The sequence below is a fragment of the Drosophila arizonae genome, chromosome 3 (assembly GCF_054131065.1).
Source record: "Drosophila arizonae isolate 15081-1271.41 chromosome 3, UAZ_ARI_1.0, whole genome shotgun sequence".
NCBI lineage: Eukaryota > Metazoa > Arthropoda > Insecta > Diptera > Drosophilidae > Drosophila > Drosophila arizonae.
The window spans coordinates 10840491-10864057 of record NC_142923.1 but is presented as its reverse complement, the minus strand read 5'-3'; the positions used below and the strand labels follow the sequence as shown (position 1 = coordinate 10864057).

General features: G+C 38.1%; 2 protein-coding genes, 1 long non-coding RNA gene and 2 other non-coding genes across 6 annotated transcripts; 4 read left to right on the top strand and 1 right to left on the bottom strand.

Annotated features, from left to right (window-relative positions):
- Positions 1 to 230: 230 nt before the first annotated feature.
- On the bottom strand, positions 231 to 4560 carry LOC149269663 (uncharacterized). Its single transcript, XR_016269309.1, has 3 exons — positions 4518 to 4560; positions 3011 to 3153; positions 231 to 2810 (listed from the first exon to the last, which is right to left on the bottom strand). It is a non-coding gene; the product is annotated as an uncharacterized LOC149269663 (long non-coding RNA).
- Positions 4561 to 5694: 1134 nt separating this feature from the next.
- On the top strand, positions 5695 to 7038 carry LOC108609856 (uncharacterized). 2 transcript variants are annotated; one of them, XM_089464279.1, is made up of 2 exons: positions 5695 to 6098; positions 6142 to 7038. In XM_089464279.1, the coding sequence occupies exons 1-2, from the start codon at positions 5824 to 5826 to the stop codon at positions 6857 to 6859; spliced, it is 993 nt and encodes a 330-aa protein (XP_089320405.1). In that variant the 5' UTR covers positions 5695 to 5823; the 3' UTR covers positions 6860 to 7038. The 2 variants fall into 2 exon arrangements, with proteins under 2 accessions (XP_089320405.1, XP_017857120.1); XM_018001631.2 differs by having other exon boundaries at positions 5699 to 6098; positions 6151 to 7038.
- Positions 7039 to 14477: 7439 nt separating this feature from the next.
- LOC108609657 (angiopoietin-related protein 6-like) lies at positions 14478 to 15912 on the top strand. The gene is made up of 2 exons (XM_018001380.2): positions 14478 to 15605; positions 15684 to 15912. The coding sequence occupies exons 1-2, from the start codon at positions 14557 to 14559 to the stop codon at positions 15853 to 15855; spliced, it is 1221 nt and encodes a 406-aa protein (XP_017856869.1). The 5' UTR covers positions 14478 to 14556; the 3' UTR covers positions 15856 to 15912.
- A 2283-nt stretch (positions 15913 to 18195) lies between these two features.
- Positions 18196 to 18267, top strand: TRNAM-CAU (transfer RNA methionine (anticodon CAU)). Its single transcript has one exon. It is a non-coding gene; the product is annotated as a tRNA-Met (tRNA).
- Positions 18268 to 20312: 2045 nt separating this feature from the next.
- On the top strand, positions 20313 to 20384 carry TRNAD-GUC (transfer RNA aspartic acid (anticodon GUC)). The gene has a single exon. It is a non-coding gene; the product is annotated as a tRNA-Asp (tRNA).
- The last annotated feature ends 3183 nt before the right edge of the window (positions 20385 to 23567 follow it).

The window sequence follows — 23567 nt, the reverse complement described above, 5'->3', positions numbered from 1 at the left end:
TTCTCAGCTCAACTCAGCTCTGCTGCTCAAGAGCAAATTTTTTGATATGCTCCACTTGTTAGATGGATTTTTGCTTTATACATTTCCATATCAATAAAATACTTTCTGTGTTTCTTCCCTCTCGGTCCATTAGGGCGCGTTTGGGAACCTTTTGGCTAGCACAGTGGAAAGGAAATCCAGCTTGGGACCAAGACACATTTAAATTCCGGACATGTGCTGAAAATGTTGAGCAGTTCGATATACATAAATATATACATTAAGTGTAGTATATTTGCATTGCTTGGGCCGTCAATGGAAATATTGGCATTGCCATTGCCATTGCCGTTGCCAGGCAACGCGGAAACCAATTCGTCCCCTGGCACGACTGGCTGAGCAAGAAGAATATCATAAGGGCTGACACATTTCATGCTATTCGAGCCGAATTAGCAACGCCTCCAATGTTGTCTACATTTTTCTGCTTAGGAGCACAATGAAAATCAATCAATTATATGCCAAGGGCAGAAAAGTTTTCCACTCTATATTATATATTTATATATTTACTTGGAAAAAGCGCTGTGGCTGCGGAATAAATGATATACATTTTATTTTTATTTTATAAATCGGTATTCAATTAACCATTTCTAAATTCCTATCAGGCTATACAAAAATTGCAGTTGAGCAGGAGAGAGTCTATTAGGTAGTAGGAAAGAAAAAATAGCTGACGTCAGAGAGAGATGGGCGTGTAGATAGAGGGGCTCATGTCTGGGAATTTGTTGATAAGCAAAAATGACCGTTGAGCAAAAGAGAGTAATAATTGAAGGTCAGGAAGTCAGGGACTTCTGTCTAGGAATTTGTTGTAATATAAATATTCATATTCAATGGAATTCCATAATTCATGATACAAACTCACTATATACAGTAAATACCTTATCGATGAACAGCACATCCGTTCACTGGCATAACTTATGTTTAATACGAACTTAAGTTAATGTTGCTCCCCAGCGTCTGTTTGATAAGCCTAACTTTGTCATGGAAACCGAGCCGAAGTCAGTTGAAAGTTTGTGCAAAGTTAAGCGATTCCTTTGTGACAACAAATTGTTTTAAATTCCAGGCGAAACTTTGCAACTGGCCCTTTTACAACTTGGCCCGAAACTAGACAAAAGTGGTAAGAGAAACACTGTTTGCTCGACATAACGCATACGCCATATGTGCGCAGGAACATAAAGTCTTTTTTGCAAGACCCAGTGGAGTGCGTTCTTGTACTTAAAGTTGACATTAGTTTAAATTTCACTCAGGCAACTAACGTGGCACAATTTGGCAGTAATTTACTGTAATTCATAGAATTTACCCATATTCGGTATTTAAAACGCATTTTCAATTAGCACCGCAAATGTCATCAGTCAAGCCCCAACCGCAGCTAATAATGAGCTGACAAATTACGGGCATCAACGAAACCAGCGAACAAACAAACAAATAGAGAAACAACAAACATCACGTGCCCGGACAGACATCTTACTTCGGGTGCGTGACATTGTGTGAAAGCAGGCAATTCCTGCCCTGACAGCCTGTATGAATAATGTCGCCTGCTTGCAGCACAAACTTCAGCACAGAAGTGCCGGCTCGCATAGCTTGACTAAAGTGTCGCGTAATTTATTTCCCACCTCTTGCGACCGACTGACAAATGGTCTGATAATTTGGCCCCCGCACCAACTGCCGTATTTTGTGTAGAAGCCATTGTCACAAACATAACATAATGATTTCTTGTAGGTATAAATGTATATAGACGATGACAGGGCTAATTAATTGGACTATTCGTCTAAAAGGTATAATGATATGCGAAATTCAAGTCTAGAAATTTCACTTTAGAGGAGTGGAAAACTGATGCCAAGAGAGCCCAGCTTCGAGAGCGAGCTCTTTTAGATAGTAAACTTCATTGAGGTATTTCCGCTTGCAATTTTCAGTCGTCCAACTTAGAGTATTAACAATTGCATCTTGTTGTCATATTCTTCATTTTATTAAGTCGTTTGTAATTCAAGTCGCCTGCTGTTAATGCCATCTCCTGTTGGCATTTGCATAATTTTACAACTGCCCTGAAAATTTGTCATCAAACAACTATCAAACAAATGTCAACAGCTGTGGCTCTAAAGTTTTGTATCTTCTCAAAGACATGCTCAGCCTCAGCCCTTGTGTTGCATCCCTTAATGTTCTTTCGAGTTGCCATTGAAAAGGCTGCTAGGGTTGAGAAGGTTTCTAGACATAGCGTAAGGTGTAAGCGCTTTGCATGCTTCGAATTATTTTAGTGAAGTTTGTAACAATGAAAATGACAATTTTGATAACAAGTCGAAGTATTGCTTATATAACTAGCTCAAAAGAAAGTTTCTTTTAAGATATATGTAACTGAGGGATAACGGTTGAAAATGTAAACAAAATTTTAAAATTGTTAAAAATATACAATAAATAAAATAAATATACATTAAATAAAAAATAAAATAAATAAGTTTACAAAATAAATATAATATTTGTACGCGCGCTCGTGGAGAATCCTTTGCAATGCTCTGTTGGAAAATACTTATACGTAGATATGTGTACTATACATGGTTTCGCTAGTCGATCTCTTGGTTAAAATTAGCAATGCTAAGCAAAACATTCCATTTCCGCCTAGAACTATTATAAGTTACCATTAACATATTTGTGTTCTGAATTAAATGGAAGCCGTGTTAGGCTGGCAGGCAAACTTCCTGTGCCCGGAACTGCCTTTGTCCACATCTAAGACGCATACATGTGCGACATATAAATATAATCAAGCCAATTTAATCGCGCAACCTTTGAAGCTAAGGAAATATAATACAAATATGAAACAATAAAATATGTAACAAAGGTTGCATTCAAAAAATTCTAGATGTTCAAGACTTATAATTTTACTTTTTAAATTTGTTACTAAAAAATACATTTCTTTTTGAATTATATTTAAAAGACGAATTGAGGCTATGCTCTTGCGTCTTATAAATAAATGAATTTAAATGTTTCACACCTTTTAACTTAATTGAATGCGAAGTCAACCTCCGAGCAGCACAGAAGAAGCTCTGATAAATTGCCGAAGAAATCCAATTCAAAGGAGAGCAAATTATGCGCAGGCTTCTGGCAAGGATTGGCGTTGCACTTCGCATCGACGCGCTGCAATTGAATTAATTAAATGTTAAAATGATTTTTTTTTTTCCCCTCATTCTCTTGTATGTAAATTTATTGGTTTTTTCTGCACGAGTTGTAATAAAAACTTCGCTTTTTAAATTGCAATCGGCGTTAATTACTTGAGAAAATTCAACTAACGAGGCCAGTTAAATGAAGGGCTAACTTAAATAAATATATATATGCTGCAACTATATTTAATATTTTTTTTATTTTAATGAGATTTGATGACAATTGCAATCTCACCGCTTAAAATGCAAATTCTCAAATTAATTCGACCCAGCAGGCATGAAATGCAATTTAATATTCGAAAATCTCTCGCATGGTAAAATATTTGGCGTCATTGTTAGATAATTTTGATTTTTGGCAAGCATCAGTCCATGAATCATATTCAGTTAATTGCATTTGCCGATATCAATGTAAATGATGCTGCTAGAGTCGGCCATCAATTGGAAGTAAATTCAATGGAGAAAGTCAATTATCAGAATTAATCACAAGCCATTATGTCAATAAATAACGTGGCGACTGTTGGCAAAATCCGCGCCGAAGGTTAGCCAGAAAGGTCAGCCACTGAAGCGAAGATAATTTTCCATTCACACAGCTGAACCACATGATATAAATTTCATGCGGGCGCACATCAATCATAAAGATGGATATACATTAGGGCCCTTCGGCAAACACATTAACCGGGCACATCATTGCGTGTCGTGTGTTTGAGTTAACAATCATTAGCTGTGTGTGCGACTCTGTCTGCTGCGGCTGCTCCTGCTCCTGCTCCTGCTCCTGCTCCTGCTCAACCCAGATTTGATGTTATATATTTCATCGAAGGTTATGACTTTAATTGTAGACAAAGAAATGAGGTCAAGCAGCCCAGAGTTGATTTATTTAACTTTTATTATATACATATCTGTCTAGCAGCTACTTTATCATAGGCTGAACCATGGCTATAGAAACTTTAGACGTAATGGCTATGTGACAATGTATGTAACGTGCAGCAGGAGGCATGACAGGCCCTGTTACGAGCCTACTTCAACTAGAGAGTAGATAAATTTATTATAGACCTGCCTATCGTACACGCTGATCAAGTGTCAAATAATAGATGACTATTGCCATTTCATATAAATATTTCCTCTAACTTTTTTCGCTAAGTATTTCCACTAAATATTTGCTTCAATTATTTCCCCGATGCATTTCTCTTAAGTATTTCCTGTATTGCCTCCAAGTAGTTCCTCTAAGTATTTTTTTTTCCAATTTATTCCTCTCAGTATTTCCTCAAAGTATTTCTTTTAAGTATTGCCGCTAAGTATTTCCTCTAAGTATATTCTTTCAGTATTCTTTGATACTCAACTGACCACACACTTCACTTTACTTTACTGTACGACTGACCAAATGCTGTACGACTGAAGAAATGCTGCTGAGGCTGCCCTTTATATAGGGCGACTTTCTCTCAAAGCCTAAGGCGCGCTCAAATGTTATAACAGGTAGAGATCGTTGAAGTCGAGTTGTAAGTGAGCAATGAGAACACTCTCTGCTGCTGCAGGCATTCTGGTTTCGTTTCACTCAACCATGTGTACCAAATTAATACTGATGCATACATATAGACAATTTCAATAATCTTCTGAAGTTCTTCTTCATCCCTTGCTTTTCTCAGGGAGATAGACAGAGAGTAAGAGACAGACAGAGAGACATACATACAAACAGATATACATATATAGGCAAGCGAACATTGTCTTGTTACGCTGCTCAACAATATACATATATGCTAAAAGGCTTATATACATTCATATTTATATGATGACGGATTCTTCGGAGCTCGTAGTCGGGCATTCTCAACAAGACCTGTATTATTTGTTTATAATATTATACATATATAATAGATGAAATGATAATATGATTACCATACACATAATATACTCTCTATACAACTCGTATTTATAATAATTATAATATGATTGCCTTGCACAAAATATGTGTACTTTCTCCACAAGCTCGTTGCATGGAATTGAATTCCGTTTTCACTCAGTGTCTTTTATTGCATTCAGTGTAAATCGCATTAGGCTGGCGCCTCGTGTTGGCCAGGCCACAAATAAAATGTGGAGAATTTTCTCTCTTTTCCAAATAGAAACAGCGCTTCTAGCTGTAAATGTTAGCTGAAATGGTTGACAGGCATACACTCGTATGTACATACATACATATGTATATGTATCTCTGGGGTAACCAAATTGAAAGCTTCTGCTGCTCGCTTTTAATTAAAATCATGTGGAATTATTGCCCGGACGTGGTGAGGGCCTCCACCACCTGTTAAAGCAACCCTCTTTATTACGCCCTTGCGCTCATTTCAAAGTCACAAATTCGGCGAACTATAAAACTATAAAATGATGTTGCCCATGCGCCCATATAGGTAAATCAATGTAAAGTGTGACTGTTTAATTACATTCTCTAATTGAAAGATACAATTTACAGTAATTACAAAGCATAAAGTAGAGCTTTTAATTGCCGACAAACACATTCACAGATACCTGAGAGCGTGTAGATGTATTGATTAGTAGGCTCTGCCTCCTAAAATGTTCGAATTCCGCTTTCCATTTTTATATTTTTGTATTAAAAAGACACAACTAAAAAAAAAAAAAATTTTTTTTTAAGTCTTTTTTATACAGAATGGAAACCTGGATATCGTCAACCTTCATCTTGATGATCCTGCTGGTCCACGTCCGCACCGGGAGTGTCAGGCATGGACTGATCGAGCTGGACTTTCACAACAACACCGACATGGTCATGGACATGTACTTGCGGCCGGCTGAGTCAATGTTATCGGAATCGTATTGCCGACTCCTGCTGTTCAAGCTGCAGGACTCCGAATGTCCTTTCATGAGACTGATCTTTCACATCCTTATAGCACTGCCGATCTACAACTTGATGTTGATTGTGATTTGGTAAGTTTTGGCCTTACGATTTAAATCACTTCATCTCAATTAGTTGCCATAGCTGGCAGCTGAACCGAAGTGCATCCCATAGCGCTGAGCGCATTGTCGTGGTGCTGCAGCCCATCGTTCCCAGTAGTCGGCTCGATCCACCCGTCGTGCTAACCCCACTTGTGTCCTCTGTGCCCTCTTCACCCCCTTTACCACCGCCTCGCTGCAGGCGACGGCAAGCGCCTAAGCCGCCGGCGCGTACTCTGCGACACCAGCAGAGCTTTGCCAGCGGCTATCCCAGTCAAAGGGATCCCTTTGCAGCAGCGCAAGGCTCTTGCAATCCGGATCAATACAAAATCCTGCGCCGGAATCTAAAGCGCGTGCTGGAAGGACTGCAGCAGCCAGTGTACACTGCCACATCCACAGCTCCATCCTTGCCATTGCCATTGTGCCTGACCAAAGAAGACTCTACCCAATCCTCATCGACTGGTCTAAGTCTCGAAGCGCCCAAAAAGAAAACAAAGTCACGAAAATTATTTGGTACGCTGTTCAAGCGTTTGAGCAAGGTTTTTGTGCGAAAACTCAATCCAGCGCACGACGCTGAAATAAATTCGAGCACAAAGAGCGCCGACAGAGGGACGAACAGGAGCGGCATTTTTCATCCGATTTGGAAGCGCATAAAAACTCGAGCCAGGCGCAGACCCGAGGCCCAGCCGATGCCCTTGAGCAGCAGCGAATCGATAAGCACCAATGACAGCTCCCAATGCATATACTCCTCCTAGAGTAGCAGAGAGACTACGACTAGAGGATGCTGCGTCAGTGGATTGCATATTCATGGAACGTTTGAGTAAATGTGTTTTACTCAGATTTAAAAAAAAATTTCTATATTTTGTTACTATTGTATCAGATTATTTGTAAAAAAGCTTTTAGGCATTTGATTATAGCAAACTTATAATATGTATTCTAATGTTTCTCTCATCCTACTTTCATGTTTCATTTCTAGTCAATCTTCAATTAAGTTTAGTGGCATCATTAGGCTTTGATTTTGAGCATTGTCCTTGGCTTGCTCGCCTGAGAGCCGAAATATTCCCTATAAGCCCCTCACATATTTGAGTGTAATCCAATTTCATTGCGGCTTTGGGACTTGGCGGCCTTCAGTTATTATGCCGATTGTGTTGACACGCTGATTGTTGTTGCCCGGCTGCTTACTATATCTTTAAGAGGTTTTCAGCTCGCTTTTCGTGTTACCTGAGATGGAACCCAAATACATAAAAATTCAATTTGATTTGCGCAAATTGACCGGCAGGTTCACCAAATGATTTACATAAATTTGCAAATGTGAATGTGTGTGTGTGTGTGAGTGTGAGTGCGTTCAACTGAAATCCATTTAATGTATTCGAAAAAAGCTAAAATATTTGACGATGGCTGTCGAGGAAAAATGAATTATAGCGACCCGACTTCGAATGTCCTGAGGATGTCTTTACTCCATTTAGGAGCTGACAAATGTTTCACTTTCCCCTTTCATGCAATGCCAATAAAAATAAAAAATACTTGAAATATGCTGTAAATTTTTATTTTTTTCTATGAACTCAATTCAATTCAATTTAATTTCAATTATCAAGATGACTTAAGGGTGAAGATTTGCCATTCCAATTCAAATGCTCAACTCAATTTTATGTGAATCTCGCAATGAGCTCAATAAAAAGAAGAATTTACATTTTTATTTGTATTTGGCTTAGGCCAGGTTACAGCCATTTGATGTATGTTTCATAACTTTATATTTTTCAAATTATTGCAATTTTTATGATTTGCTTGAGGTAGGCATATCATTATTTTTATATTTATGGCGCGTTTCAAACTTTTACTGTTTTTAATGGGCTATAAAAATAGAAAATTTTGAAAATCAAAATTGGCATTTGAGCTCAATTCAAGTCGTCTAGGCCGGAAACAATTTAAAATCATCTCCTTTTAGGGATTTACTTGAACAATAAAAAATATGTATTTTCCCGAAATTTGTGTATCTATTGGTTTAATTTATTTTCTGCCAAACTTTGAGCATTTGACCTTGACTTGAAGAATGTGAAAAACAAAATACTCATGACATCATCATTTTAAAGGTTCCGAAGTGCCAACGATTTTTTTTTTTTAACAGCTATTAATCAAAAGTGAAAAGTTATAAAAAATTTGATTGATTATGTGCGGAAAATTTAACTTTCCGCATAACCAGAAGTCAGTGCAACAAAATGAGGCAAGCCTAAAAATTAAATTTGATTTATTTATAATAAAAGTATGAATTCAAAGTTGATTAAAAACATCGAAATTATGCAAAACATAAAATTACCATTATCACCTTTTTCTATCAAATATATGTATATTAGCCACAATTATTGTCCACAGCTCTTCGAGGAAAGTTTTGAGTTCAGGCATGAAACATCTCCACCTGACATTGTGAGAGACTTGACATTAATTGTGCTTGGCAGTGTTGTAATTTTGCGGTTAGCCCTTTTTGGGTCTGCACGTGTTACTCCCACTTAATGGGCGGCCGCATTAGCTCTTTGTCGAGCTGCTCAGATTTGCCTAATGAAAGGAGTCTGCCGGCAGCGCAGCCTTTCGTAGCTGCTGCCCCCAGGGCTACATTTGGTAGCCTTTGTTTAAAGAGGAACAGCATCTTGCTCTAATGAATGTACCGAATATATAAATGCCCGTAACTGATAGGCCTGTTTGCACAGCTATCATCAACGACCAAGCACAGCCCAAAGCAAGACTCGGCCGTGTGGCTGTTGGCCTTTAATCAGGTGCCTCTTACAAAATGTTTTGTATACTTTGGCTCATTTCAAGGGCCTCTGCTGTTTGCCAAGCTATATTATATAATACATAAATATATTGGCCCAACTCTCCTTTTATTTATTTTACTGCTAGCTAGAGTCTTGCCTACTTTAAATTTTGTGCTAAATATTTAATTTTTCAAATTATTAATTTGATATATTTCGACATTATTACATTGAAAACTTTTGCTTTCACTCAAATTTGTCATGTGTGCCATATTTGGCTAACACTTCGCCCAGCTGCAAGCTGTAAAACTTTCTCCATGATACAGTTTGACATAATGTGATGATAAATGGAGTGACCCAAAAATAATAATAGTTTCTGCTTCCTCTCCTATAAAGGCTCATGCATGCATAAAAGTTGACATAGTCCCAAATAGTTGTTTGTAATTTGCTTTGAATATGCATTAGTTCAAAAGTTGTTTGAGTTAATTCATACATAAATAATAGACGAAAGTGTCAAGTAGAGAGAATGCAAGCATATTTCGCAATTTATTATACATAAGTTGAGATTGCGAAGGTTCGTATAATGATGACCACAATATTAATTACAATGACCAACAATTTGCTGGGATTGCTGAAATTGAGACGAGCCAGAGCCTAAAGAATTTAATGGCTGCATCAAAGAAAGTGAAAGAAATTCTACGAAAACTTTTTCTTTGTGCCCAAAAAGAAAGAATAGAATATTTGAGAACATATTTGTCTTTGGTTTTCGTGCACTTGCTCTAAAAATATTAAATTTCTATTCATTTCAGCGAGAAGCTATGGGTGCAGCTAAACTTTCCAGTGTTAATTGAGGCAAACCTTTCAACAAGCAGTTTGATGTCCACGGACAAGGAAAACATCTGTATAGGGTGGCCAAAGCAGCGCCCAGTTGTTGCCAATAGCCACGTTAGTGGATTTATCCAACAAATTGGTGTTATACACACACCTCAAAGTGGGACTACAAGTGGCACTCAATGCATTGAACGAATGCATGCAAATCCGCAATGGCCTTGTGTCGGGTTCGCTCGGCGTGCGTCATGGAGCGGCAAAGTGCGTCAAATGGATGCCTGGATAGATGCACATTTTTGCTGGATATGCAAATATGCAAACTCGCCGAAAGGCAGCCAAATCAAATGGATACAGCACACACACATAGACACACCCGCACACAGCTTGGCAAAGATTTTTGCTGACCGCGCCAAAAACCAATATCACATTTTGCAAAACAAATCTAAAAAAAAAAAAAAAAATCATTTTTCGTCTTTGTTTGTTTGAATAACTTCTGCATGGCTGCGAGCGGCATATATATTGCATAAGACTGCGTAAAAAATATAAGCTTAATTTAACTTTAAGAATGCAGCATTGAATCGAACTGCAAGAGGTCTTAAAACTTAGACTGCTTGATAATTGTTTGCAAGCGAGAGAAAAGAAAAATCCAATAAAAGTGTTCTAAATATTTAACTGATTGAAAGGGCAAGGTAAATGTGAAAGGAAAGCTGCAACAGATAAAATTGCTAGCAACAAAACCAAAGTAGTAAATGCCATGGAAATCGACAATGTTGCAACGTAAAATGAGCAGCTGGTAGTCAACTAACTAACCACTAATGAAACCACAATGCACCACAACAAAACTAGCAATAGAACGAATGGGAGAGACAGCGAAAGAGAGCGAGTGAACGGTAGAAAAAGAGAGAGACAACAATTAATTAACAATGCTGGCCAAAATGCGAATTGGGTCAGCTAGGGCCAGCTCGCCGAGCACGAGATAATTTTGTAAAATTTGTGGACATTGCTGTTGCATAAAGCCCCGACTCGACCCGACCCTTGAGTATTTGTTGACAGCACCAGCACTGCTGCAGGTAACACAGTTTTCCAACTAAATATGTCATAGAATGTGAGCCGAAGTAAATTGAATTGAAAATGAAAATTGAGAGCTGAGAGCTGAAAGCTGCAAAAGCTGCTTTAGTATGTATGATAGAAGTGAGGTTTACTAATCGAATGAATAGTGAGTTTTTATTTGAGTTACAAGCATATGATCTATAGGAGATGCAAGTTAAATTTGATATTATATAACAACTTGTATTCAGATTAAATATCTCACTTACGCTCTAATCAGTCAGAGTATTCATTCGTCTATATTATTCATTCGTATTTCAGCTCGGCTGTTCATGAACATTTTAAAATGTAATGAAATTTTAAAGTGTTATCAAATAACTTATGCATACACACATACACACACACACACTTACACAGCTGGATACATACTTATACGCCTTCTAAAACAGTTATTTACTTTGTCAGTGTATGTTGCAGTTGTTGCACTTTAAGTAAGTGCAACTGAATTCATTTTGAGCTCTGAAATGCTGCTGCCACATCGCGCCACATACGCCGTAGCCAGCCGCAACGTGACATGAATAGGGCGAGCTAGCGAGCAAAACTGTTGCCACAACCTCAGCAAAGCCGTGGCCATATTTCTGATGTCTTCATTCACATATTTGCTATTCCAAAGGCGCTCGCAACAGCGAGACGGGCATTTGCATGTGTGGCACATACATACATTTTGGTGGCATCTCAAAAACTAAAGGAAAAACAAAAGAAAAAAACAGACATATTCATGGTACGGCTTTTGTCTGCAGCCTCTCTATCTCTCTCTCTCTCTCTATCTCTATCTCGCTCTATATCTCTCTCTCTTTGGCCAAGTCATCTGGATAATTGCAGTGCGACGTCATGCCATATGCAGCATGAAAAACTTGGTCATTCAAAGCAATTCAAAAGCAATCAAAGCGAGCTAAGAAAATCGTTATGTGCCACACTCAGAGGAGAACTAATCTATGTATATAATATGTGTGTATGCATGTATGTGAGCATGCACTCATATGCATTTACATCAATATTTTCACTTTCTTTAGAATTCTTTTAATCTACATGACATTGGACAAACGCTCTATCAATGCGACACTTGAGACTTAAATTTGATTTGGAATATTTTATTTATGATTCAGTTTAGATAGTGTGTTATAATAGAATAATAGTATGATAGTATAATAGTACAATAGTATAATAGTATAATAGTATAATAGTATAATAGTATAATAGTATAATAGTATAATAGTATAATAGTATAATAGTATAATAGTATAATAGTATAATAGTATAATAGTATAATAGTATAATAGTATAATAGTATAATAGTATAATAGTATAATAGTATAATAGTATAATAGTATAATAGTATAACAGTATAATAGTATAATAGTATAATAGTTTGATAGTATTTTAGTGTCTTAGAATAGTAGAAATCATTGATTGGCTTTATAAGACACCATGTTAAGTTATAAACAGGAACAGTTATAATCAGCATGCTTCACTCAGACCTATTTGTGTCCACAGCCAATAAATACAGTTACCGAAAGACAACAGGATAATGTGCAAAGCCAACTTGTTGACAGGTTGCACAATGTGAAAGCGTATCAATTTAGGGGCGTGTCATGTTGAGCATCTTGCCTTGACTTTGGCCAAAAGCCAAAAGTTGGTCATGAAACGCATGAATGCACAATGAGAGCAACGCAGGAGTCACGTGTTTGAATATGTGAATGGAGCAGCAAAGCCACAAGTGAATGCGTTAACAGCTCAGTGCATCACAAAGCAGCCAAAGACCAATTTCGATTGGACCTGACATATTCAGCCAGCAGCGCAAGACAACTGCAAATGAGCTATTTAATTATTAAGTCGAAGCGAAGGAAGAAACTCATATGCAATAAGTCAGAGTTAGCGCACTCAGACTGAAAGCAGAGTCTGGCATATGTGCCAGTTTTAAGAGCTGAATGTTTCAAACTCTTCATTTCTCTGAGTTTCCTTTTGCACACGTTTCTCGTTTCTCATATCTCGCTCGCTGCCAAGAGAGTTTCGCACTCAGCTTCCAATTTTACGAGCAGTGATAGCTGCATATTCAATTTCTGCACTTTTCTGTCGCTGAACTTTATAAAGGAACTGTGAGTTTTCTATTTGTTCTATTTTACTCTTTACTTTTAGTTTCTTTTTTGCTGTTAGTCGATTCGATTGTTGGCATATTTTGTATGGGAGGCAAAACTGCTAGTTGTGTTTCATTTATATACGTCAACTGGGAATTTATTTGACCGAATACAAATGCTTAACATGGGGTAGGGCGATAAATAAAACACGTCAACGAAACTGAAAGCAATTAACAACAAAAGCAACCAACTGCCAGTTACAACAACAGCGAACAGCAATAAAAACAACGGCCGGCCATACTTCAATTCCAGTCTGTGGTTAGAAGATTAAAAGGGCAACGAGAAACCACAGCAAAGTTCAAATTTAAGCCAGAGTCTCGGCTCTGCTTCAATTGTTTATGGCAACGAGGACAAGTGCTTTAACCAGACGCTATATAGGGGCAATAACTTTAGAAGATATGTGATTTTTAGCTGAATTTATATTTCAGCCAAAGCATATCATGCGCTGCCACTGAGCTCGCCTCGTTGCGGTTGCTGTTGGCTTTCAATAAACTGTCAAATACCTGCTCGTGGGTCCGAAACGCATAAACTTTCAAATTTACGGTCGCCCGCGTCACTCATTAAAATGCAAATTCGAATATATAGCCGTTGTTAGCCGAAAAGTCCTGCACCACAGCGCCAGCTGTAAAAACCACTTTCGAGTGTCCCAGTGTTCAGGGCAAAGTTTGTGCCACAAACTAATCATGAACAGGAACATGAACCGGAACAGGAACAGGAACAGATAGCAGCAAACTAGTTTGTCCTGCAGCTTATACAAATATACATATATATAGACGATAGATATCGCTGCCAACAATAGATAGTTTATCTATCTATACGCTGCTGCCTCATTAGACCAAGTTAAATACTTGGAGCATTTGTGTAAACAGGTGCAAGATATGAGTTTTGAATGTGGCTTAGCTACTTATAGATGATAAGTTCGAAGAGAGTAAATGCCATGTTTTACTTAAATTTTATCTGTAGTTAGCTAGAGCTTTGCTTAGTTGATTCTATAACTTGGCAACAGAGCTGCCGCAACATTTACCACAGCTTGGCTGTGGTCTAGGTGTACCTAATTGCTCTTAATTATGCGCAAATAAAATACCAGCCAGCAGCTGTTGAGAATAGAGAATAGAGTCATCCTGAATGAAAAGTAGAATTTGAGTAGAGTAAGAGAGATATTCAATCATATTTATAGACAGGTGTCGATGCAGATATAAGTAAACAGGCAAATGTGTGTTAATTTGATTAAACAATAGATTCGTCTTACATGTATTCCATTACTACATCGCGCTGTCATTCCCCTAAATTAATAAAATAGTAGAACAGATGTAAATTACACCCAAATTAATTTTATACAAATATTTCAGACACTGATAACGCTGGACATTTGAGCCCAGCTCTGTGAAAGTGTGCTATAGCTTAAGCTCTCCCTCTCCCTCTCTCTCTCTCTCTCTCTCTCTCTCTTGCTCACTCTTTAATAATCTCTTATCGGCAGCAGCTGAAGTATATAAATACTATGTGTAATATATATTGTGTTCTAACAATAAGATTGCGTAGATGTTTATATTATATTGACGGCTGAGTTGGGCATTTCGATGTTCAGTTTTGTGTGGTGCCATCCGAGCGACGGTTGTCAGTGGCGAGTGAGAAGCAGAGATGACGATGAAATTGTATACCCTGCTACTAGTAATAGTGCTAAATATTATAGCAACACAGGCGAATTTATTGGAAATATTGCGAATACAAGATCAGCTGAAGAACTCGTTCCACGAAATAGAAAGGCTGCAGGCGAAATATAAAAGTAAAATCGAGGAAGCAATCCTAATGGAAAAGCAATCGACATTGCAAGACCTCAGGATGAAAATCAGCGACGAGCTGACCAGCTGCCGGGAGGAGAAGTCGGCCCTGGAGATGCTTAACAAGATCTACTCCGAGCAAATCACCGAGCTGCAGAAGAAGGCCAATGATGTGACAGCGCTGCAGCTGGAGGAGAAGGATCGGCAGATAAATGAGGGACTGGCGACCATGGCCACCTTCAGGACCATCATCAATGAGCAGGCCAAACAAATCCACATACTAACGGACGACACCGCTGTCAAGTCGCAAACAATTCTCAATATGGAAACCAAACCTAAAGAAATTGCCGAGCGGTTGAAGAACAATTTGGAGGAGCTCAAGACGAAAACCAAACACGAAATCGAGGCCAGCAGCTGCGCGGCATTCCCAGACTCCAATGGAGTGCATCTCATCAAGGTGGATCAGGAAGATGCTTTCCCAGTGGCCTGCGACTCCAGCTTGGCTGGCCCCGGCTGGACCGTCGTGCAGCGTCGAATCGATGGGAGCGTGGAATTCAATCGCAATTGGCTGGAATATCGCGAGGGCTTCGGCAATTTGAGCGGCGAGTTCTTCATTGGCCTGGAGAAGCTGCACCGTCTGACAGCGTCACAGCCACACGAGCTATACGTGTACCTCACCGACTTCAACAATGAGAGCAGCTACGCCTACTATGACAAGATCGTCGTCGCCGGCGAAAGCGAGGCGTACGCACTGAGCGAGCTGGGCGAGTACTCGGGCAACGCCGGGGACTCGATGCGCGATAATGAGCACCAAAAGTTCAGCACCTTCGACAGGGACAACGACCAGTTCGAATTTAACTGCGCCGATGCCTGCTTGGGTGGCTGGTGGTTCAACAACTGCGGCCTAAGGTTGGTTGTCTGATCCATTGGCTTATCTCGATTCTCTCTCTCTCTTTCTCTCTGTCTCTGAATCGGTTTCACTTTCAGCAATCTCAACGGACGTTACACCATACGCGAATTGTACTACGATAGATCCGAGTATGGCATATTTTGGGACTCGTGGCAGGGGCCGGGCTTAACGCTGCAGTCTGTGCAGATCATGATCAGACCCAAAATCTTCAAGGAGCGCCAAAATCATAGTGAGCTAAACTACTTTTAACTGCTAAATGGAAAATTGTATAAAGTTCTTTTGATAGTAAATATATTGAACAACGAACATTGTATAAAGTTTCTTTTATAGTAAATATATTCAACAAAGATTCTCGTCAACTTAAACAAGATTTTTTAACTAACTAAATGTGTTGACATATCAGATGAATGCTTAATATAAATATTTATATAATTTATTTTCGGCATTGCTAGATATTTGAAAAATGATTCAGAAAAGGTAAAAGCTGTCAAGATATTAAATCTGCAGCGCAGCACAGCATTTATTCTAGTTTACAGAGTCTCATCAGAGAAAATAAATTAAATATGTTAACACATCATATGGTAGTTTATTTAAAATATGTTATATATTCAAGCAATAGTTTAGGTATTACTAGACATTTGAAAATAGGTCTGTGCAGAGGTAAAGCCTGTCAAAATATTGCATCTGTGGCGCAGCACATCCCTCATTGTAGAGAGAGAGCAGCGTCTGCTGCCGCTGCCGCAACGCGTTGTGCACCTGCTGCACAGGTATGTGGCACGTTTCGTGAGCTACGTAACTAGGAGCTAACAGAAATGAAAAGACAACAGGTCGACCTGTGTGGGTGTGTGTGTGTGAACCGTTGCTCGACCTGCTGGCCCAGGTTGCTGTTCCACATTTTTGGCCCAGACAAACAACAGCCAGAGTCGTGACAGGCACGATGTTGGTCATCGATCAAATGCCAATTAGACAACATATTCATTAGCCTCTAAACGAAGCTGCCAACACTGGAAGTGAAATTTGAATTGGCCTGGCTTTAATTTTGCATATTACGCATACGCCATGGAAGACGTGCGAGAAGTCTTTAAGTTTGATAAGCATATATTCTATTCAAATTAAATTTAAATCATTTTCATATGACATTTACATAATACTAAAATTAGGCAGCGCAACAGTTGGCTGGCTTCAATGGTGGGTCAAAAAGAGCGCATCATTATTTAAATGCCTACGCTCATGCATAAACATGCTCACATCTACCTAAATAACTTAACTCTTAAGTATATGCACGCTCCTGTTCCGCACATATACTGCATATGTAAATAAGCGTAAAATCGAATTTCTGCACGTGTGTGTCGCTCCTTGCCTGGCGTGTATCTTCTTTTATGTGAGCTGGTGCTGGTGCTGGCTCTGCTGCTGCTGCGGCTGCTGCTGCTGTCAGTTGTCAGTCGGCTGCTGAGCTTGAAATTTGTTTACCTTTCACTTCAAGTTTCCAATCAACGCCCAAAGCACAGACGAGGGCGGACTGGCAGGCAATTGATGCAACTGCTCTTTTGATCTGTTTAGCATTCACTTGCTCGCGGCTGAGCAGCTCATCACAAATGGATAAATTGGTTTACATATGAATATGAGCATGACAAGGCACCCGGCTTGAACATTAAAGTATTTTTTCATAATATTGCAAAAATTTATATTGAATTTCGCAGAGGTAACCAGAACAAGGTTGACTTTGAGCTTCAGTGCGACTGGCATTTGAGGATTTTTGGGCATAGAGCGGCTGATTTAAATATATAAGAAATGAAAATTATTTAGAAATATATTTTAAAAATTTAAATTAAATATTTAGGTAGACACTTAAAGTCATGGTACTTCAATTAAAATACTTAAAGTAAAGGAAAAAACAATATTATTGAAATAATATATGTACATTATTATTTTACTTTAAATATATATTTATTAAATTGTGAGAAATGTTTTGACAGCTAAATAGATTAATGCTCAGCTCCTATTATCAGCCCCAAGGCAACGGCAGGTTCAAGGACGAACTGTAACAAACTCACATATGTATCTAACGGCATACTAACTTTCTTAGCCGAAAGTACGGTAGGTAATGTAATTTAGGAAAATTTAATTACTTTTAGTTACATCAGTGAAAAGAATTTCTATTTTTGAGTTAATAATTGCGCATTGTGGCTTGGCTCAGCGAAACTTTTGAGCTGCTGTTCACGCAACCGAGCTTATATACATATATGAAGACTCATCCCTCCTGAAACATCAGCAAATGTCTGGCAAAGTTTCTTTGCAAGCCACCACAACTAAGATGAAAGCGTGAAACTGTAACTTTTTTAGCCAAAAGCCTAAGGCATTTAGATAGTTGCCAAGAGAGGCAAAATTTTACAGCCAAAATGAGAGGAAGACAAAAGAAAAGTTTTGTACAGCTGCTGAAAGCAGTTGATACTTGAATAAATAATAATGGTCACAAAAAATATATTTAATGTATCAATTCAATTCGAATTCCATTGCTAACCAATTGGATATACTCCAACTGTTAATGATTCCAATTAGGTTTTGCAGATTCTTTCAGCTTCTCGTGGCAGCAGAGTGGCGCAGTGGAAGCGTGCTGGGCCCATAACCCAGAGGTCCGAGGATCGAAACCTTGCTCTGCTATACAATTTTTTTTTAATACATTTTTTATTTATTTATTTATTTTTTTTTTAATAGTAACTTTTAATTTTGTTTTACTTATATGTCGATTTTTTTAAACCAATGTTTTGATTTTTATGAAAACACATAAATGCCGATTGCAAACGACCAGCTCAAATTGAATTTAAGAGAAACATAAAAACATTTTTTAAAACGTTTTTTAATCGCTTAATCTGTTTTAATATTTACATATCGAAACTAAATTGAATATATAAACAGTGAAGCATAGTTCAGCTGCATTCAATACGCTCTGCTTCAATTGTTAAGCAGCGGCAGCTACTATGAAACGATTTTGACATTAGTCTCATGGGTAGACGATAACATATTCTTCGTACTAACAAAATCCCATAAAAATTTGCAACTGTAAATTGCATGGCATAATTTGATACACAAATTGTGTAATACTTCCCCAGTTTCATATATTTTCATGACGCAACTGCAAATTGCCTCAAGCATTTCGTTTAAGTGCACTTTGGTGTTATATTAAAATTGTTAGCTGCCTTCTGGCTGCTGGCTGCGTAAACATGGCAAAATTGCCAATATACAGTACATGTATATACATATTTCGCAGCAACACTTAGTTTAATTTTTGCAGGCATTGCCTGAAATGAGTTTATGTAAATAAATTGATGGCAGCTCCCCCAATGCCGCTTTGCCAGCGATTACATTGCTTGCGCCCAAACAAAGCAGCGATGCTACTATAACGACAGCAGCTAATATTATTAAATTTACAGTTCACAGATGAATGAAGTCAGTCGAAGTCTTAGTCTAGTCAATCGCTCTCTCTTCTATTATATCGTATTTCGATATTTTTATGAAATTTGCATTCCACATTGAGAGGCAATTCCCTTTTACTAACTATCAGGCATATTTTGAACAACTAGCGATATTTCCACTCTATTTACTTTCAGGGGTCTTAGTTCAATTTACGACTCAAACAGAGCAATAAATAATTATTACAGCATATGCGATCCATGGTAGAATTCAGCAACTTAGTTCCTTGCGTTAAACTCGAAATATTGCCGTAGTTCGCTCAGCTAGCAAAGCTGTGCATAATTTGTGTGACAAAGTTTGTCATGCGAGTTAATGCAGTTAGTGCAGCGGTTGGCCCTACGACAAAGCAAACTCTCACTCGGCGTGCAGAGATATGGGAGGGCGACTGGCTTCGAGTGGAGTGCAGGCTTCCAGCCAGTAGCTGAAATATTTTCAAATTTGCATGCTAATGAATGGTGTGAAATCGTTATGAATTATGTGATGGAGTCATATGTGGGCATGTGTGTGTGTGTGAGTGTGCCTGCAGGACCGCTGTGTGCAAGGACAACAAGCACCATGAATTTTGAACATTTTCAATCGTGCAAAATGCAACCGGGTCGCCAGCAAGCTTGACATCACAGATTAGTCGACTTAATTGCATGTCGAACTTTTTCACTGGCAGCCAACAGCTCAGAAGATTACTCTTGCTGACTGACTGAGTGACTCACTGACTCACTGACTGACCATGGAGCAGCGTTGGAGGTGGTGAGCCCAAAGCTAATTCAGAAATTGAAAGCTCAGGCTGGCAACTAGCCACAGCTACAGCTTCAGCTTCAGCCAACAGTCAACTGGTAATCCAACTCGAACTGGCAACACATGTGTGATTTTCTCAACAGAACAATGTAAAATGCTTGGCTGACTTGGCTATAACAGATGTGGGCAAGCAATTACCAAAAAGCACCAGAAATTGAATACTAAAGAAAGAGAAAGCAGAAATGTGAGAGAAATAGAAATGGAGAGAAAAAAGGACATAAAATGTCACAAACACCCAGAAGTTAAACTTTAAAAATGTTACATCACTACCAAATATATTTTATTATTGTGTAGTGCTATATTTATAAAATAATTAATTATTATATTTATAAAATAATCTAAGTATATTTATAGTTTCTAACCAGTATGAAATTATTTTTGAGCAACTCTAAGAGATGTTTGCAGAACATTCAGCTACAATATTTGCTGCGCAGTAGTCAGTGTCCTCGATAGTATAGTGGTTAGTATCCCCGCCTGTCACGCGGGAGACCGGGGTTCAATTCCCCGTCGGGGAGAGGTGCATGCCTTTATTTTGTTTTCTTTTTTTTTTTCTTTTAAATAAATACTTACCTTCTACCTTCTTTTAATAATGTTTTATGTATTTAATCATAATTTTAAGTTTTGTAGTATTGCTTAAAGCTTTCATAACAACATTTAAATTCATTTTTTTTTTTTTAATTTATTTTTTACATCCTTCTACACCTGTTTTAAGCAGAGGTAATCGACCTAGAAAACTTCCTAACGCACCTAAACAAAATACATAAAAATTTATTTTATACAATTCACGTAGATCCACTACCGAAAAGTTTTATGACCTTTATTTTGAGAAAGATGAGTCGCATACAAATTGATTATTTAAGCCTTGGAACGATTTGTGAATTGCCGAAGCAATATACTCATCAGATTTGCGCCCCATGATGGATAATGCGCCAATCGACGATAACGTGAGCCAATTTATCAGGCGGCACGATGAACTTTGACATTTTTATTGATGCCCTTAACAAAATGGAATATTGATTTGCATAGACATCAAATTTCGTCGAAATGCCCATTCTGTGACTGCAATAAATTTAATTTGAAAATAAAGAACAATTTGCTGTATGTGGAAGCATGTGAAATGACAACAGCTGTTGGCAGCTAAAGATTTTGACCAATTTATTGTTAAAAATCAAATGTCGAAAAGAGAATTTGCAGAAACATCATGCCGAGCATTGTACTGATGCAGCAGAAAATTTGTAAATCAACATCTCAAGCAAACATCATTGAGGTTTACAGAGAAGGAAATTCAATTACCAATAAATTCAAATGAAAGTTTTATTGTAATATTGTATATTGTAAGCAAATGTATGTAAATTGGAAGCAAAGCAACATGCAGCAATTTAATAAATGTGCGATTGTAGCTAATATTCTTACTGATATTGGATATTGGAGAAATCTTTAATATATTTCTATTTGTTGAAAATATATATACTGGTAAATAGAAATATATAACAAAATGCTCTTTTATGGTTGTTATTGAGGCTATTTGTTACAGCAGATTCTATGATTTGCCTTTTGAAAACTATATTACAATTTAACAAATTTGTTCATGGAGCATATAATATAAATAAAAGTAGAAAACATATATATGAAAGCTCTGCTTGTATTACTCTCACTTATAACTACTTAAACAAAATGTTGGCTATATTGTGAACAAATATGGCACGCCCATTGCTGCAGTTCACTCAAAATCCAAAAGAATGGACATTTGATTGAAGGCACAGTAAGTGAGCCTAGCGTTAAGTCGTATCCTACGTGCCAGCTGGCTAATCCGAGTGCTTCAATGCTGAGGCACACCGAGTGGTTATTGATGCTTTTCTTATTGAGCCTGAAAATTTCCCAAGGTAGAGCATACTACTGGCACCTTAATAGGCCATATTCTGGATTATACCAAGCTGTTTACACATTAAACCTTCACAGCAGCAAGGAAAAATACTGAAATCTGTTTGTAAGGAAAAACTGCAAACTTAATTGCATCTTAAATGTCACAAGCAATGCAGATAGAGGAAGAGATGGCTGACGAGCCACGGAGAAAAAGGAATATTCAAGCGTTGTCTAAGCGCTGCAGGAAAAATGACAGGAATCAGCCAAATTCCCAGTGTGAGTATATATAAGAGATTTTATTTATAAAAGAAATGGAGATGGTTACGCCAATTTAATTGACCACATTCCGTTATGATTTTGACTCACTTCCAGTTATGTATATATAAGTAGTCTTATATACTATGTACTGATGATTGTTATGACAGAGTTCGTCAAGCTAAGTAGATGCAAAGGAGCCATACACATTCCGACTCTGATTGGTATATTGTGCAGGTCAAGGACATGGCAGGCGCTGCTACTGCAGCTAATTCTGCCTCTACTGCTGCCGCAGCTTCAGTGTGTTGTGTGCTGAGTGTTGAGTGCTTTGTGCACTTGTTTAGTCAGCCAACTGTTCACGCATTCACTCTTGACCCCTGCGCGCCAGTGCCTGACGCAGTCGTTCAAACACGTTGTATTTGCATTTTACTCGATATGCATTCATGCGAAATTCCTCCTTTTTCCTCTAGCCTGACCTACTGTCGGTGTTTTCTAAACTTGCACCGCCGTCAAGTTGAACTGTTAACCTTGGTACACTAACTGAAGACCTGATCATACAACAATGTGGGTTATGATACGAAGGCTGAAGTAAATTGATTGAAAATTTAGTGGGACCTTTAAGTTATATATATAGGCTATATATTTAAAGTTCCCATAAACTAAAACTAAAAACTTTTACATATTCATTACAAGCTTCAACATGTTTTACTAGGCGTATGCGTAACGTTCTAGCTGATGGGAATTTGACTAAAATCCTTTTTCATTTTCCTCATGCCACAATAAATAATTGTGCATACCGCTTGTCATGTGAATTTTACTTATGACGTTGTTATGCATGCATAGCCAACATACATACATCACACACACATACGTACACACATTACTCACACTGCGAGCCTTGCAGCTGCGTGTTTGAAACACCCGATTTGGTTTTGATTTGTAGTTTGCCTTGAATTTCTGCTCACGTTTTTTGGCATGAATAAATAAATCCGGGATCAATATGCAAGGTTTCGGCATCACTCGCATCAGATAAGCCCGCAACGCTACATCACACTGCAAACATTCGGGGCAAACAATCCGTTCAACGGCGAGTGTCATAGCCCATGACAGGCACTGGCAAAGGTTCTGTTTTGTTTTGCAGAGTTTTCTACATCATTAAATAGCTCAACATGTTGAGAGGCTACAGCGATGTGGGTTAAAGCATGCAACATTGCGCATACGCCCTGCGGTGCCAGCACGTGTGTGCATATTGCGTAAGACAATGGCGAAATCCCTAAATGACTCTGTCACTGAAGCCCCATAAAGCGAATCGAGCGTTTAGGCAGCTGTGTGAGAGCATTAACTATAAAAGAATTCATATATTTTTATAGCTGATTAGGGGAAGTATTGAGACTTTTTACAACCTATATTAAAATTACAATTTTGAAAAATATAATGTTTTCATTAAAATAAATAATATTTTCCATGAAAACAAAAACAAAAAGAAGCCCTGCAGCTATGCACAGATTGCCTATTTGGCACGGAAGGAAAATACGAATCATAGCGTCAGGTTACACAAATAATATTTGCCTGCTGTCTAT